The following is a 17,607-nucleotide window of genomic DNA, read 5'->3' on the forward strand; positions in this document are numbered from 1 at the left end:
ATGTAGCTGATGGATATTTGAACACCGACCGATCTAGTCAATCTATTTTTATTTTTGCAGGAAAATATCACCGGAATCAGTTTTAGTGAACATTAAAATGACTGAACCAAGTTTGGAGGGGCTGAGAGCGAGTTTAGAAAACTCATCAAATACAAGTGCAAAATTTAGGTTTAAGTAATAGCATTTGTTTATCTTGGTGGCAGACGTCCAGGAAATAATGATCAATCGAACCAAGTTAGGTTTACCTTCAGAGAATAACTAAAACCTGTCTTGATCACCTGTCTCACACCTTCAACTTCAATTTAATTTACAAAGAACGGCCAAACGGATTCAAATGGGAGTTTATTTAGTTCTCATGAGTCGTATCTGAATAGAAAATATCAGTGCAGCACTCGACAACACATCCAGCAATATAGCAGTTTCACGTTTAATGACTTGAGGAAGGATCTCTGCAGGCTTTCTTGCTACTGACTATTAACTGAAGTATCCCAATAGATGCTCCTGCTGGGGGGGGGAGGGGGGGAGGACTGCAAACAAACTATGGTACAGTAAAATAGAACCAAGGCGTTTGAATGTGAAACACACTGTGATAATGAATATTGTTGTTGTCAACACACCAGTAGCAATGAAACCCTTTTTTTTTTTTTTTTTCTTTTTAAGAAAAGATTAGGTGTTGTAGGGATCGGGGGGGGGGGTCATTTTCTAATAGACACACATCTTCAGTCAGTTTCTAAAAAGTATTTTTTCTTTACACTTAGTACAAAAAAAAAGACATCTCTACCCGTTAGTGCTTCGTTTTAAGATACTATAACATAAATAAACAATTTATTTTCAGTGTTCAGAACAGACAGTTCCAGTGTGACTGGAAAACTAACAAACTCCACCGTATTCCAGTTGGCAGCAGAGGGTTTAACAGAGTTCTCCACTCAGATTCCGGCGCTCTCCATCGCACCATACTTACAAAATGTTCTTCATTTCGACAAACCTCCGAACATGAGCCCCGTCCAATTTGGGGGTGGGGGGTGGGGGTGGTGATGAGGGAAGGTGTAAGGGGCAGGGGCGGTCATTCATGTCAAGATTTTGCTCCTCTTGAGTGAAAAATACGGCAAAACTCAAAAAAGTTTTCAATCAAACGCTTAAACTTTTCCCAGCCACGTCATCAGCCGCGGTCGTTTGGTGAACTCCCATCGTCGCCTCGCACGAGTCCGTTTCCGACTTAGCATCCCAGAGTGCGACGCACGGTCCCCCCGACCAGGACCTGGTTTGTTACCTGTAGTCCCAACTTCATTGTGGATTCATCAGTACATGAGCACAATTTCTATGTGACAGTAAAGTTCAGGGATATGACCTACAGATATTTAGCATTTACTGAAAAGAAATTAGATTCTGCTGTGCAAAACGATGCCACGAAGAGCTGATAGTGTAAATTCCATTCTCTTATTCCTAAATCTTCCACCGGCCACCTTTTTTTTGTCTTATTTGCAGGTGAACACCTCCGTCCTCTCACTGCACGTGTTGCACTTGACGAAGCAGCACCATTGGAACTTGCAATTGCACTGCCAAACTTTGGTGTACTGGTGTGTGTTGTAGCCCCGCCCACAGCACATGAGGTCGCAGCCGTCCGTATGCGGCGAGGTGCGGTTGCACAGGCGTCCCTGGGTGCCCACGCTCCCTGTGGCGGCGTCCTCTTCGCAGTAGTTGGGCGACCTCTCGATATAGACGAGGTCCGTCTCCATGGGCTTACGGTAGCCCTGAGTCTGCTTCACCTTGAGGTGGGTGGGCTGGCGTAGCCGACTAGCCCGGACCACCTCCACGTGCACCGCCTCGTTGTACTTGTCTTTGAGTATGTAGCCGATCTCACGGAACTTGGGAAGTGTAGTCCAACAGGTCTTGGTGGTGCAGGAGCCCGAGACGCCGTGACACTTGCACTCCAACTTCATCCTCTCTTCTAGTACCTGGTTGTCGAAAAAAAAAAGGAAGCGAAACTGCGTTAAACCCAGATTTATTTTAGAATTAATAAAAGAAGATCCGATGTTTGTGCTGATGAAGTGAATCAATGCTTTCTCAAGACTTCAGGCACCAAGTTTCAGTTCAGTAGATTCTCCAAAGCAGGGGTGTCCAATTCATTTTCACCGAGGGACACATCAGTATAAAGGCTGTCCTCAAAGTATGTAACTTAAAAATGTAACTAAAAGTTACTCCATGTAATCTAAGTCACAAACATTACAGTAACACAGAAAAAACATGTTTATATATATTTTTAGGCACTCTGCCCTTTTATGCTCTCGCGGGGCCACATAACACGATGTGTAGGGCCACATTTGGCCCGCGGGCCTTGAGTTTGACGCAGGTGCTCTAAAGCATGAAAATGTTTCAGTTTTTTCAAGTAATATTTAACAGAAATGACTTTATCCTGATCCACAACAGACTGTAATCGGTTCTTCTTTACCCTGAATCCCGTCCGTCCTCCAGGTCTCATTGAAATCCTTCCAGCAATTCTTGTGTAACCATTTAAAAGTCCAACCAACCAACCAAAACACAGACACGGGTGAACACACAGCCTCCATGCTGGAGGTGACGAAGGATTGTTAGCCATCATCATCATCATATTCATCAGCGTACCCTCATAAAGACGGTGGATAGGCGCTGACTTGACTTTCGCTCAACCGGATCGACAACTGTCGAAGTCAGACGGGTTTATTTCTGTTCCCCGTAAACACGGATGGATAATTCCCGATTCTTTGGAGTGAAGGAGACATAAACAGTCCCTGCATCCAGTAATAACCAGGTCTGACCCAGTTGCTGCATGAATGCTACGATCTGTGCCAACATTTGCATGGAAATGAGTGCTGAATGTCACATCGTCCAAATGTCAAGATGTTTATCTGAATTATGTCGTAAAACTGAGGGCAAGACAGATTTGGCCTTTACTGTTAATTCACTGCGTTTATGCCAGAGGTTCTTCAATTTTAATTGCGAGTACAAAGTGACAGATTCCGGTGAAGTTTATGTATCCAAAAATTTAAGAATTTTAGAGCCATATTTCCCAGCTGGATCTGTCGGGGAGGACCGAGGTCCTGTTTCCACGATGACATGGCGATCAAAAGATTACACTTTGATGCAGTTTAAATTTTACACTAAACTTTCCAATCCTGTTTTCTTGTAAACAAATGTGCAAACCTAGAAAAATGTAACCACGTTTACTTGAAACTGCTTTGCACCAGATTTAGCTACCAGCTAATTTCCATCTGCAGTCTTTTCCTGCAGGAAATGGATGAAATGGATGAAAATAAGACAGGAAATGGTAAAAAAAGTCCTTCTCTGCACAAATCTGACTTCTCATAATTCTTTCCTGTGTAACCATTGATCGGTTTCTTAAAAACACATGCTTATGGCACTGTTTTAACATATTAACCATATCTACAATAATATCTGCATAAGTTTCTTTTCATTGTGTAACCCGGTGCTGTACGCCGAATTACCTCGATCCCTGACATGCAGTTGCTTGTCCCGAAGAAGAGAAAATTGCACTTACTGGTAAAATTCCATCCTATAATTCTGCCTACCTTCCCCTAACCACATTAATAACTTCTCTCATAGAGCTATCAATCATCTGGGATAATTTGAATCCAGATTATTGTGTCATTAAATGTGTTGCACAAGCAGAACAAGAAAGGGACAAGCTGACAGAACGACAGGCGTGAGATTTATTTGCCTGCTCAAACAATGGGGAGAGTTCTGTTTCCACACGCTCCAACACGGATCGCGTTTTCAGACGCTTCTAGTCAAAGAGACGTTTCAGACGCAATAATGTCAGCTTTTTAGGACATTCCCATACTTGGGCTTGGACATGGTTTCTCTTTGAGGTCCAACATATGGTACCCAGGGCAGCATGCCTTCCCATCCCGTCCTAATCCCGAGGCATATGGGAAATATTGCGCCTTGTCGTCAGCATTTAAGTGTCAATTTTTTCCCCCGAGAAACAAAAAAACCTCAAAATAAAATTGTTACCCTCTTCTCTAAGGCAAAGAAAGGAGGATATTACCGACGGGTCACCAACACATCTGTAATAGTCCTGACTTGACTCCTTATTGAACTTGTTTGAACGCAGCATTGTTGTGTGACATGTAAGTTGGGTTGGCAGGGCGTTTTTTTTTCGGTGTGAGTCTTTTTTCCTGGCATGTCGCCTCGCCGGCGACACAAGTCACCATTTCTATCAGACGCGTTCACAAATGTACACAAAAGGCGTTCATTTTTTTTCCTCCGCCGGTCCCGTCCGTGAACCCATGTGGTCGCAGTTTCCCAGTTTGATTGAAAAAACATGAGCTTCATAAAAGTCGGGGTCAGCTATCAATCCCGCCTCGCATGTTGATTCAGAACGAGGATTTCCAAAAATGTATAGCACCAAAACCACAAGGAATGCCTGGCATAGGGAGTCTGACAGATGCATGGAAACATTTACTTAAACTGTGTCCATCAAAGCCTCCGATCTGGTCCTGATTAGTCCAACGCGACCAGATTCCCATCGAAGGATGGCTTGTCAAACAACGCACCAAGAAAGAGATCCGGGGATTCTCTGGATGTTCTTTTGCCTTTTGGTTTAGTCACGAAATCTATTGTAATTATAGTTTTCTGTTTCAATGAGGCTTCTTATCAGTCATTGCGAAACCAGATCTCAGCTGGATCCCATCAGAGGCTCCCTTCCCTTCCCCAACCAGAATCATTTTTATCAGCTGTCTTCAATATATGGGTGTTGAAGCTTTTTTTTTTTTAACACAAGCACGCACACACATGGTGGCACATGAAACAAGAGAGAGCAAACAAAAAAAACCAAGATGTGTGAAAGTTTTTTGTTTTTTTATCCCAGCAGAAAAGGAAGGCGAAGAACAATAGCTCAACCAGGAGGAAACTGAAGTTCTGATTGGTTCTGACGCTCAGAGATAAGCTGGGTCGAAAACTTTAGGGTCAGTCGAATAAAACCAACCAAAGACGCTAAAAGTCTTTGAGCCACTTTCATTTCAAGGCTCACAAAAAGTCACAAAAACAACTGGAAGCAAAATAATACCCAGAACTCCATCCAAAATATTCCCCTTTTTAAAAGACTTTATTTTAATATAGTAATATTGTATGAAACTAATGGACAGATAAACATGTGGTCTGGAGAATGGAAAGAAAAGTTTCGTTCCGACTACATTTGGAAGATACCACTTAGTGTGGCCCCCCTTTTTTAGGACCAATCAGCTCATACCTTGAGTTCCCTCTCAGCCAATCAGCTTAGCACAGAAACAGTGTCAACAGATGTAAAACTGGTCTTATCTTTGCTTTGCCATGTAAATTAATTACAACAATCTGAGGCAGCATCCTCATGACTTCCCCAGATGGGGCTCAAATTCACATTTTTCCAACGGCGCCTGAATGCACCATTAGTGACGAGGGCGTAAATAGCATCCCCAGCTAACTTTAAGACCTCCATATCCGAAACGGCTTCCTCTTGTCAGCGACAGATTTCGGCTTCCTTCCCTCTCCAAGAGGAAATCTGACCCCAGCGCGTCGTGAGTCCCGTTTTTTTCCAGAGGCACCAGTGTGAGAACGGCGTCGGTGCCAACAACCAACCCCCGGCTGCTCGGCGTTCCAGCCGAGGCCCCCGCCTGCAACAAAATCCTTACCAGTCGTCACGTTAACGCTAGCATCGTGGCGCTCCTGCGCCCTGAACAGACGCCGTCAGCAGTGACACGTTCCGGTATTCCGGCAGAGAACTGCAATAATATCCTGTTCCTGACTTTACACTTCATAATTCCATGACAGGACCTGGAAAGGAGGCATGGAAGTCCCCCCATCTGGCAGCCGGCGGCGGCGGCGGCGGCGGCGGCTTGGCCCCGGCTCCCCGGCGGACACGATAAAGCCCAGGTTATAAATTAGAGCCATTTGTCAACATAACATCACCTCTTCTCCTTTATTTACCCCTCGTACTCCTTCTCTTTTTTTCTGCCGTGACTAATGCCAAACGTCCACGCTGAACTTTGCCGACCCGCTTTAGACGGCGTCTTGAGAGGGAAAGACGTGTCAATAATTGTCTGAAGCAAAACAAAGCAGCTGAAAAGGCCGAGCGGGCGATCAATCCGTCAGCGAAGCAGGTCGATCACCGCTGTCTGTCACACGACTGTTCAGTCCTAATCTGTTTGCTCTCCTGCCGAGCGAACACACCACCCACAATGCCGAGCGTGAAACACGTCTGTCACGTGTTTCTGAGAGGGAAATGATTCCATCTAAAGGATCGTTCAGATTTATTACCACTTGGCTCTGACTTCCACCAGTCTGGCCGTCTTTTCCATCACTTCATCGCTTCCATCACTCCCGATTTGTTCGATAAATAGAAGATTGGAACTCTCAACACTCATATCTCAAACCGGAGACCAAGTCTCCGCTGGTCAATCTCCTGAGACTCAAACACCTCTTTACCTTCCTCCCCGCCTCGTTGTTGTGTAGGTTCATCAGGCGCCGTGGGGTCTTTTTAATCTCGCGGGCGTCCACGAAGCGCCGCGAGAACTCGATGCCGTACTTGATGTCGGCCGAGCACCCCCCCCACTTCCAGCCCTCCTCCTGGTTGTAGTAGCCCTGCTTCTCCCGGTCGCAGCCGCACTGGCTCAGGTTGCCCTGGCTGCAGGCCGCCGTGATGGCGTGGGCCACGCCCGCCGCCGTGATGGCGTAGGTGAACGCCGCCTCCCGACTGCCTGGAAGAGGGAAAGAGATCTTTGTTAAGAAATTCCACGGATGAGAAATGAGCAGTTATTTCACATTAGCACCTCTCTGAAACGGCGAGGCAGGAATAACAGTTATGACGCACAACGCCACAGGACAGCGCCGGCTCTCCTCTGAACAGTTCTGAACACGTCAGATGAAAACAGCCGGATCAGACGACCTGAAAAGTCCCTTTCTCTAATAAGTAGCTTGAACAAATCAATCCTCATCGGGGGATGCTGACGCCGCCGTCTGCCTCCCGCTCACATTCCGGTTCGTCCTCCTGATCGGCTTCCAGGTTTTCCATCCGGCACCCTGTGCAGCTTCCCTCCTGCACCTTTGGTGGAACTGTGGTCAGGTTCCCGACCGCAGAGTCCTCGGCTCGGCCTTTGAGAGCGTTGGAATTCCAGAGTGGGAGCGCTGGTCCCGGTGCTGTCCAAAGTGCTGAATTCCTCTCTGAGAGCACCTTGTGCTGCTGCCCACGCTGCCGGCAGCCGGGGGCCGCCCTCCTGGCTCCGTCAGACCCGGACCTGCGGCCCCCGGGGAGGGGGTCAGCAGCTGGACCTCAGCAGGATCCGTTTGGACCTGGTTTTAGTTTAGGAGCGGAGCGGAAAGGCACTAAATCCTTTTCATGTTTGTGATTTAATCTGGTGACTGACATTAAATGTGACGCAGACAACATGTGATCATGTGATCACGTGTTTGTTTGTCTGACTGTCACAACATAACAACAATTAATTTGTGGGTTATTGGATGAAATTAAAAAAACCTGTATGGTAAAAAGAAGAATCACCTTTATCGATCCCACGTGGAGGAAATTATTTTTACAACCTGGTTGTTAGTTGTAATCTCAGAAGTGTGTGTATATACATACGTGTGTGTACAGGACCATAACACACACACACACACACACACAAGGCCTGTAAGCATACAGACCAGAGGTACAGCGGTGGGCAGCCCCGTCGTGGTGCCCCCGATGAGCAGCTTATAAAGGGGACGGTGCCTTGCTCAAGGGCACTTGGGCAGTTCTCAGGAGGTGAACTGACACTTCCCACTGCCAGTTTACGCTCTAAACTTTTTGGTCCACAAAGGTCTTGGACCGACCACCCTCCGGTCCCCAGTGGACGGAGCTACTGCCCCCCCCATGGAAGAACGCCACTATTGAACAGAAAAACTTTAATTAGTTGAAGTTAAAAATCAGTGTTACTATTAGCTTTAAATAAAGACTAAGCAGCAGGAACAACCCCCCCCCCCCCAAAAGGATTGTTTTGTTCCGTGTAGTGTAATGGACTCGGTCCCTCCAGGTGGAATACTTCTTTATGCTCCTCTTCATCGTTTCTGCAGCAGGTCCCAGAAAAACAGCAAAGTCACAAAAACCTCAGTCCATCAAAAGTTCCCAAAAAAAAAAAAAAAAAAATCCCGGATGTCAGCCCAACGAGGCTTTTGGAAAAAATAATAACCACACTTCAATCCTTAAAGTGGCACCTTTTCCTTCGCTCTCATTCAAAGTTCCACAAAATATGAATATGCAAATAGTTTTCATGTCTCCTGCCTCGACATTCAAGTCGAGTTCCAGCTGGAGGCAGTGAGTTTATACAGAATGAAATAAACATACAACCAACTAAACCTTTTAGCTGAGTATAAAATTACTGCTTCACAAGGACAGGAAGCTGAGAACGGACTACACAAACTTCATGTCCACTTTCAGTTCAGTTCACAGTATAAAAAAACAGTGGCGTAAACAAAGCCTATTGTATGAGAAGTGTTTACGAGTAAACAGCTGCTGACATCATCAGCATCTTCTTGTTTTTCTGCTTTGTGTGCCTTTAATTGCCCCTTGGGGACAGATAAAGTTTTTTGAATTGAATTGAATTGAATCTCCTGAGTCCCTGAATGTCGACTGAGGTCTGGACTCAAGGCGCAAAAGATAAATCACGTCCTTTTTGATCTGAGATTCCTCGTCGACTCCTCCGTAACCTCCTCCTCAGAGGTTTCTCTTTCTCGTGTATCTCTTCTTGTTTGTTATTTATTTGTTTGCGAATACATTCATGCAAAAACAACCAGATGGATCTCCACTAGTCATCAGGAAGGATCCAATGCAAGAATCCATATTCCTAGATTATTTTTTTTTCAAAATATGCAGAAAATCTTCATTTTTGCAACCGGTTTAGGGGTTTTGTAATAAAAGTCGAACACCAAATAAAAACAGCAACAAACAAACTTTTATTTTTGTGTTTGCATCTAAATGTCAACCAGAAGCAGCGACTTTCGGAGGGAATGTTTCCATCTATAGGGGCAATCTTGCTTGTTTCAACACCCTGAAATACCGACCCGGTGCAGTTAGCCTGAGCTGCTGGTGTTAGCTGGAGCACTTTGGAGTTAAGTGCTTCTATGCAGTCATGTGCAGCTGCTTTTTATTTCATTTCCTCTTCTTGCTTCAGAGGGATTTTTTGCACCTCTTAAATTCGTCTATGAACTCTCAGAGAAGTTTTCACCCAAAGCCACTGTTAATTTCCTATCTTGGCACCGGAGCTGCAGAGTTAATGCGGCGGCCACAGGTTTGCCCGGTGGGGACTGACTCACAGCTAACTCGCCGCTCTGGTTAGCAGCGGTGCGGCTTTGCGGTAACGTTCATCTGCCCCCGCCTCGGACGCGTGCACGGTGACGCGTTTCGCACGCGTGCATGTGCATATGTGTGTGAATGTCACGTAATAAAAGACGCACTCACACACACACACACACACACACGCGTGTTTACTCGTAGACCCACAAACAGAACGTCAGAGTAATGTTTAAAACAGAGCGAAGGCCGCTTCCACAGAAAGGGTGGTTCCCCGCATTTCTGGGCCCAATGAGTTATGTTGCTCATGGGGAAAATGATGATGATGATGATGATGATGATGATGATGATGAAGCTTGTACTGGTTGTCACCCCCCGGCGAGTCTGGCACTGCCAAGGCCCTGCCTGGGCCTTAATGAAAGCCAACTCCAGAAGTCATGGAACTGTGGCCATCAAGACGCTCTATTTTCTTTTTGCAACCAACCAGAGAAAGTATTGAGAATCCGATTGGAATAAGCTGAATAAATATCTATATGAAGCATTCATGCCTGTTCCATCCAAAACAAATGAAATCATGTGCGACAATGCTCTCAATCACAAACACGGCAGCTAAAAAATCAAAGTTGTTCCCCAGCAAGAACTTCTTGTTGTTGTGACTGAAACATCCTTTTACTCCCTGTTTTCCTGAGCGGCATTTGATGAAATGCTGGGGAGGGAAAAAGCACCCAGCCTCAGCAGAAAGCCCTGCAGAGGCTGGCCCCAACGTTCTGACAGCCCTCCAGGAGGAACCACCCTGGGATAGCCTTGCTAGCTGCCAGTGGAAAATTGGAGTGACCAGAAAAACCTCAATGAACTTGGAAACATCCAGGAGAGAAGAATGGGGGAATATTAAACCAGATGTCTAATGGAGTTTAGTGGCAAGTGTCTGCGAGACTGTCCAAGAAAGCAGAGGAGATGTTGCTCTGAACAGGTAGGGGAAGAACTGGGATAGAGACCCCAGAACATCTGCTTCCGGGACTCAAACCCAGCGTGTATCTTGGCCTTGGCATGAACTGACCACACCACTTTGGACATTGGCCCTTTCCGTAAAACTTGTCATGTCTTCTGACCGTTAAAGCAGGACACAAAAAGACGTCTCTGGATGTAGCGGCTCGCCGCTAAGATGACAATCTGTGTTTAAGGCCGGAGACGGGCACACCGCTAGACAAATTTCACATGACCCAGCACGGGAGATTTACAGCTGACGGTACCATAAAGGCAGCGCAGGCGTACAGCGAAGACGAGCTGCTGCCTCAAAGGACCCTGATTCCCCTCACTGGACATGGGGGTGGAACCGGGAGCCGTTGAAAGAAAAAGAAAGACTTTATCATGTTTGATCCGCCAGACTGGGAACTGAAAGGGAAATTTATTTCTTTATTTCAAACGTGAGGGGAGCAAAAAGTCAGGAAAGAGTCCGTCAGCCCCAACGGACAGGCTAAGAAAGAGTCAGGTAGTCAAATGTCAGCCACTAGTCTGTTTCTACACCGCCCGGCCCGACTGTAAACCAGGACCTGACCAGATTTACGACTTTAGAAACATATTTTATCGGCCTGGTTGGTTCTAATGAGCGTGTTTGTTAGCATCCAGCTGCCACGGTTGAGGACAAACCAATCAACCAGCATCCAGCAGCTGAAACGTTGACCGATCCGATTGTTTTTACCGTTGGTAACGCCACTGCAATTCCAGTACACAGCTCCATACTCCTTTCTCAGCTACAATAACAGTGACAGAACCCTGTTACGTTAGCTTTATGCTAATCTTTAGCTCAGCTGACAGCGAGGAACCTGCTGACCACCAGCGTTAGCCTCCTTGTTGGAGTCAGAATCCAGCATCACTGACGAGCCTTAGCTGAACCAGAGAAGAAGAGGAGCAGATGTACAGTAGAGATGACCAGAGGAACACTTACATACATATACACACACACACACACACACACACGCACACACACACACACACACACACCGGCAATGCAGCTGAATGGCCTCTGCAGCAGTGACGGGGAAAGCTTTTTAAAGCCCCCCCCCCATCCCGGACATGCACTCACACCCCCCCGGGGGGCAGAGGAGGATTGGATTGCATAAGAAATGCCAACAACACAAGCACACAGCAGAGATTCGGAGCTCGGACATCCTGTCAGGGACAAATGGTACCACGGTGAACAAAGGGGAAAGTGTCACCTGCTGGCGGCCGGCGGTCCTTACACTTAGAGAAAGGTTTGACTGGCAGGAAATTCCAAAAGGGACGGCGAGTGGTTTGGTCATCCGGTGAGAAACGGTTCAGCTACCAGGCAGCTAAGTTTAGCGAGGAGGAAATGGTGAAAAACACAGACGCATTTAAAGTCACTGACTCGTTTCAATCAGCCGTTATCGGCTCGGCGTGGCGTCGATGGAGCGAAGAAGAAAGTTCTGATTGCTCTAAACATTCAGGTGAACACCTAAAGAAGACGGAGACCAATGAAGTCCGTCTGCTCTCATCAGCTGGTTTTAAAAAATCTAATAACCCCCAACACCTTTAACTATTCACAGAACCACCCATTACATCATTTAATCCGTCTCCGCAGGGTCATCAGCCACCACCACCACCAATGTGCCTCCCTCTTCATCGACATCAAAGCCTCTCTGATCATCACATCTATTTCCTCATCTTCATCCACTCGTCTCTTGATCGTGATTCTATTGATAACAATATTATTATCCTTATTAATAATAATAATAATAATAATAATGGATTTGATTTATATAACACTCTTGTAGAGGCTTGAAGCACTACCAGAAGTTGTTCTGTCTTCCTGTTTTTCTTTCTAAGCCACATCAGGATTAAAGAGCAGAGCAAATAAAATTCTTATTCCATGCTGTCAGCTGCTGCATCCTTCCACCCTGTAGACACTTAATAAACTCACCTCAGTCAAAACACTAAAAACAACGTGCTCGCATCTCCGGGCTGGCGCTGGATCTGGGAGTCCAGGGCCCCATGGAGGGGGAGGGAGTGGGAGGAAAACCCCTGGCTTTGTGTACCAATCACTGAACTGACTCTACTACTGTTTTCCATTCCGCTTTATGTAGCGTTGCTATGAACATATGCTCCCAGCAAATTATAGACAAAGCTGTGGTCCGTGAGGTTTGCAGCTTGAGGAATTAGCACAGTCGTGTTCCTGTACAATAAAATAATATTGTTTTACCAGAACTAGGCTCCGGATTCTCGACGTATTCACATCATGCAGCCGGAGGAGTGACAAGCTTTGGCCCCGTCGCTCACTGTACACTCCCAAGTTAGATTCATATAATAAAAAAGGCTTTGAAAAGTACAGCTAAAACAATTACGAGGCTATTTAATGTTGCTGGAATCTAATCTGCCTCCCAGGCATAGAAAAATGGGCTGCATCCCTTTTTTTTCTTCTTCCCTGATCTCCCTGATGTGGATTGAATACCTAGACTTGCTAAAACAGGCACAAATTCTGCTTCCCGGCCTTTCATCCTGATAATGAGGACGACCCGGGACCTGCTAGGATCTGGGGGCGTCGGCGTTCAACACGATAATCATAAAGTTCACTCCGGGACATTGTTGAGAACTTTCGATCCCGTTGGACTTCAATGGAAACAAGAGTTCCATGTCGATCCGGCAGCGTGTTGCTGAAGATCATCATTATTATCATCATCATCACTATAATCAGACAGTCAAATACGCCGCTGATGACATGTTTCCGCTCTCTACACAAAAGAATCCTGCAGACCTAACATTTCCATTTTCACTTATATTCATCAAACTGTCAAATAAAGCTCAGGTCTCTTAAAGAGACAGTACACCCCGAAATTAAGTTCAGTCATTACACACACACACACACACACACACACACACACACACACACAGATTCTTTGTCCGCAAGAAAGAAGAATCCCAGAAAACCAGCAGCCTCGCATTCACCTTGACGTTAAACAACAAAAACAAAGAAAAGGTGCAATAAGCTGCAATGTTTGTGTGTGTATGCTGACTAACACATATATATATATATATATATATATATATATATATATATATGCATGTACAAAACTGGAGAGGAAAACATAATTTCCCCATTGTGTGGACAATTAAAGGTGGATTATTATTATTATTATTATTATTATTATTATTATTATTATTATTATTGTTTTTTTGGTTTTTTTTGCAAGTTCCCAAGACGTATCCCCATCGTGTGCGCCTGACAAATACATATATAAAGTGTTTGTTTGTTAAATAGGTAAACAAAAAGACAACAAACATAATTCCACACTGCTTGTACAGCATGATGAAAGATCCACATCCCAATTTTAAACGATTAACAACCTTAAGTGTGTGGTTAACAACCTTTACCTGTTTTTGTTTACACCGTTTATCTTTACACTGTTATATTTACACTGTTACATTTACACTGTTTATGTTTACACTGCTGTGTTTACACAGTTTATGTTTATAATATTAGGTTTCCTTTTTTAATTCCAGTTTTTGTTTCCACTGTTTATGTTTACACCGTTTATGTTTACACTGTTTGAACTGTTCATAACACACATCATGCTTTCACAGTTTCTGACAGACATTTTTATAATTTTAAAGTTTTTATATATATATATATATATATATAATATAAAATTATTAACTCATTGCACACATCTGTTTATAATGTACATTTCTTTTTATTGTGCATTTGACTTCCTTTTGTGCTTTCAATTGTCCCTTGTGGACAAATAAAGTTTTTTGAATATTGAATTAGATGCACCGCACACATCCAGCTCCCTCCAGAGTCCTGTACCATAAAGCTGGATTACGGTTTAGCGAGATAACTTCAGGCTTAACCCTGGCTTTTCGGTACCATAAAGGTGGCTGACTTTCTATCGGGCTACGTTGTCGCGGTAACCTATGCTAAACACCTAACCTGCTCCGGAGCAGGATAAGTTCAGGTATAACAAGCCCCACCTACTGACCAATCAGTTCTCTTGGAAAATGGGCTGTCCGTTTCCTGAGAACCCGGTGGATCTTGGTGCACAGTTTGTGCGAAGAGCGCTCAGGCAGAGAGAATATTTAGAGATGGCTGTAATCCGTTGGGATTACCTGAACAATGACTGTAGAAAGGTAGAGGTGTTGGGGAGAGGGGTTACATTACATCTGTCAGCTGCTGGAGCCTTACATCAGGAATGGAACGCACCGCAACCACAGTCCCACAGACAGTGTGCAAGAGGAAGCCCGGCTAGGTTAATCCAGCTTTATGGTCCAGCCCTCAGGTGTGTGTGAAGAACTTCTGGAGGACTCCCTCTCTCCCTCCAGAAGTTCTGTCACCATGGTGATGAGCAGATGATGACTTTGGGTCGAGCATCCGCTTCCTGTCGATGTCTCGAACGCATCACCTAAGTGGGCGGGGCCGCGGTGTGATTGTTGGCACATGCAGACGTCCCGCAGCGGCCCTGCGTGTAGAGAACACACCATCGGCCTGGGATTGTGTGGAACAAAGCTGGCTGTGAGATTACAGTTGATCCGCTCGCATCCTGTTTCCTCCTGCGTCTAGCGGCGCTGGCAGACACAGACAGACGCAGATCCCACCGATAACACATCGCCGCGGGGCGGGGAGGGGCCAGCGACACACACATGGACACAGGGGCGTTGGGGGGCGGGGGGGGGGGGCATGAGGGCCAGGGCCCGGGACGACCCCGGGGTCACGTCAGCAGAGCCCACGCAGTCTGAGACGGAGCTGATGATTGAAAGAGAAATGGTGCTGATTGGTTGGGAATGAATGGCCCCGCCCAATCATGAACACGCCCACGTTGTGGGCGGGGGGTGTGAGGCGAGGCATTAGGAAAAACGGAGTAAGAGATGACCTTTAGAGAGCCGTGATGTCACACTGTAGTACAACACAAGAACTATCTGACACACACACACGCACACACACACACACTCACACACACACACACACACACACACTCACACACACACACACACACACACACACACACACACACTTTCTGGAGAAACTGTCCTCACTTTAATTTGTCGTCACCTCCTCTCTTTCCCTAGAGATGTGTGACTTCTTCTATAGTTTCTTTACTTGACCTTTGTTTCAGCGCTCTTATTTTGAAAGAGCAGCTGAGGCTTTTATTGTCAAGAAAATTACATTTGTTACATTCGTATGTTTGAAATCTCTGATCGATGGTATATTGTTTACGTATTACATCCTGTGAACGGATCCATTTGAGGGTTTTTCTTTCTTTCATTTTTGTTTTAATTTGTTTCTGAAACCATAAAAATGGACATGTTTGTGTTCACGACCTGCAGAGTCCAAGTTCACGTCTCAATGGAAATAACTTATTTAAAAAAAACACAAAAAAAAACGTTTGAAATAATGATACCTAAATATGGATTCAAAGATTTCAACCGAGCTAATTACGCTTGTTTAAAATACGAGGGGAAAAAAAACCCAAAAAACTAGATCTAGATCTATTTTTTCAATATTATAATCGCCGATAATCAACTGAAATGAGTGTTTAAGAAGGCGCCACACGATTTAAAAGAACGTCAGCCGGTCGAAATTAATATTTCAACTTGCATTTCCTTTGACTTTGTCAAAATATGGAAACAAAGCACGGACGGAACCGCACAGTCATTTGAATAGATTTTCTCGTCCGTTCATTATTAGCTTAGCTTGGACCGTGAGGTTGTACTCACATTCTGTGGGGATATGATTTCACCACAAATGACCATCAACTGATTCCGAGAAGGAGACGGATCTCCGCCAGTGCATTTACAATCTGCTCGGTCCAGCGGCTTCAAGCACAACTTATAGATAGGATCGCAATCGGTTGCCATGACAACCGGGGTTGTTGTTTTTTTTTTTGAGTTGACCGGTATATGTTTTACTCCTGTTTTAAAAGCGTTTGTTATGACATGTGAGCGTCTAAAATGCGACACGTGTTCAGGAAAGCTTCTATCTTCACTCCGTTTTGTTTGTGCGGTTGTTGGTTGGTTTGTGTGATTGTTAGCAGGATTACACAAAAACCACTGGATGGATTTCCATGAAACCTGGAGGGATGGGGGCCTGGAAAAACCTGTTACATCTTGGATCCAGGACTTGTTTTTTTTTTTTGTTTTTTTTTAAACTTTCCTTTACAGTTTTTGCAATTTTCCAGCGATTTCAACAAAACATTTTGGAGGCAAGATAAGCAGACGTGTCGTTCAGTCTTCAGGCTGAGTTAAGGAATATTAGCAATAAATGTTATCAATCAGAATCCATCAACGCCTGAACGACTCAGGATGTTCTTTATGTCGACACCAATACGACCACAGGGGGGCGATGAAGAGTCAAACTGCCCTGAAGGTGAGCGTAGCTACACCTTCAGGGCAGTAAATGGTAATAATGGTAATAATGGCGTAATCTATTAAAAGATCACGTCCAGCTCGCATCTTTGTCTCCGCGCCGGTGGTTTTCTTTGCTTCTCGCTAATTTCCTCTCTCGTTTTCCCCCGTCGGGAGTACGATGTCAGCTTTTCATAACTCTCCGACGCCGTCCATCACCTCCAGTCGGGGTGTCACACATGACAGATTGGACGCAAGAGTCCACGTGAAAACATCATCCACGAACCTCACGAACGGCATCCTTTAAGAAAAAAAAACCACCGTCTGTCTGTCAGGGGTGTCACCATAGCAACCATTCCCCAGCATCCCTGTGTCCGACTGTGTGTTTTCTAGTGGCGGCTTGGGGCGACATCTGACTTGCCCGTCTGAAGCGAAGGAGGTGGAAACAGAGAAACAAGAGGCAGAGAAAAGGGGGTAGGGGTGGGGGGGGGGGTAATGTAGGTCAGGGGAGTGAAAGCAGCAACAAGAGCAACGACCCAACGACGTCCTGCGGGCTCGGCTAAGCCAGATAAATGAATCCTCTACAGTTACAGATGCACCTCCAGGCTCACCTGCTGCATCTGTGAACTTTGGTAATATTTCACTGCCGACACAACAAGAAAAACCTCTTTCAACCTGACTGGAAAGGCAAACAGAGAGGAACCAAACCCAAAGGTAGGGGTCGGCGTCGGCCTTTTTGAAGTCGAGTATCGCCGCTGAAAGGTTTGCGAGTCGGGCGATGTGTCAAGTGTGTGAAAGGCATCCCTTCGAGATAAGAGGAGGCCTTGTTTGCAGGCAAACACATCGTCAAACACCAACGTCCACAGATTTATTACAATCTGAATCGCCGCCGTTGTGAAATGGGATAAAAGCTAAACTCATTTCATAGTTGATGTGTGTTAAAGTTGAGGCGAGGG

General features: G+C 45.4%; 1 protein-coding gene across 2 annotated transcripts in view; it reads right to left on the reverse strand.

The window, feature by feature from the left end:
• Window positions 1-331: 331 nt before the first annotated feature.
• wnt7bb (wingless-type MMTV integration site family, member 7Bb) overlaps window positions 332-17,607 on the reverse strand; it is a 30,103-nt gene continuing 12,827 nt past the window's right edge. For both annotated transcript variants that reach the window (XM_068313713.1, XM_068313712.1), the window contains exons 3-4: window positions 6,460-6,731; window positions 332-1,955 (exon numbers count right to left, since the gene is read on the reverse strand). In XM_068313713.1, coding sequence (XP_068169814.1) covers window positions 1,476-1,955; window positions 6,460-6,731 — 752 coding nt within the window. In that variant the 3' untranslated portion in view covers window positions 332-1,475. The remainder of the gene's footprint in view (window positions 1,956-6,459; window positions 6,732-17,607) is intronic.

Source organism: Antennarius striatus, chromosome 4 (genome assembly GCF_040054535.1).
Source record: "Antennarius striatus isolate MH-2024 chromosome 4, ASM4005453v1, whole genome shotgun sequence".
In the NCBI taxonomy this organism is placed as follows: domain Eukaryota; kingdom Metazoa; phylum Chordata; class Actinopteri; order Lophiiformes; family Antennariidae; genus Antennarius; species Antennarius striatus.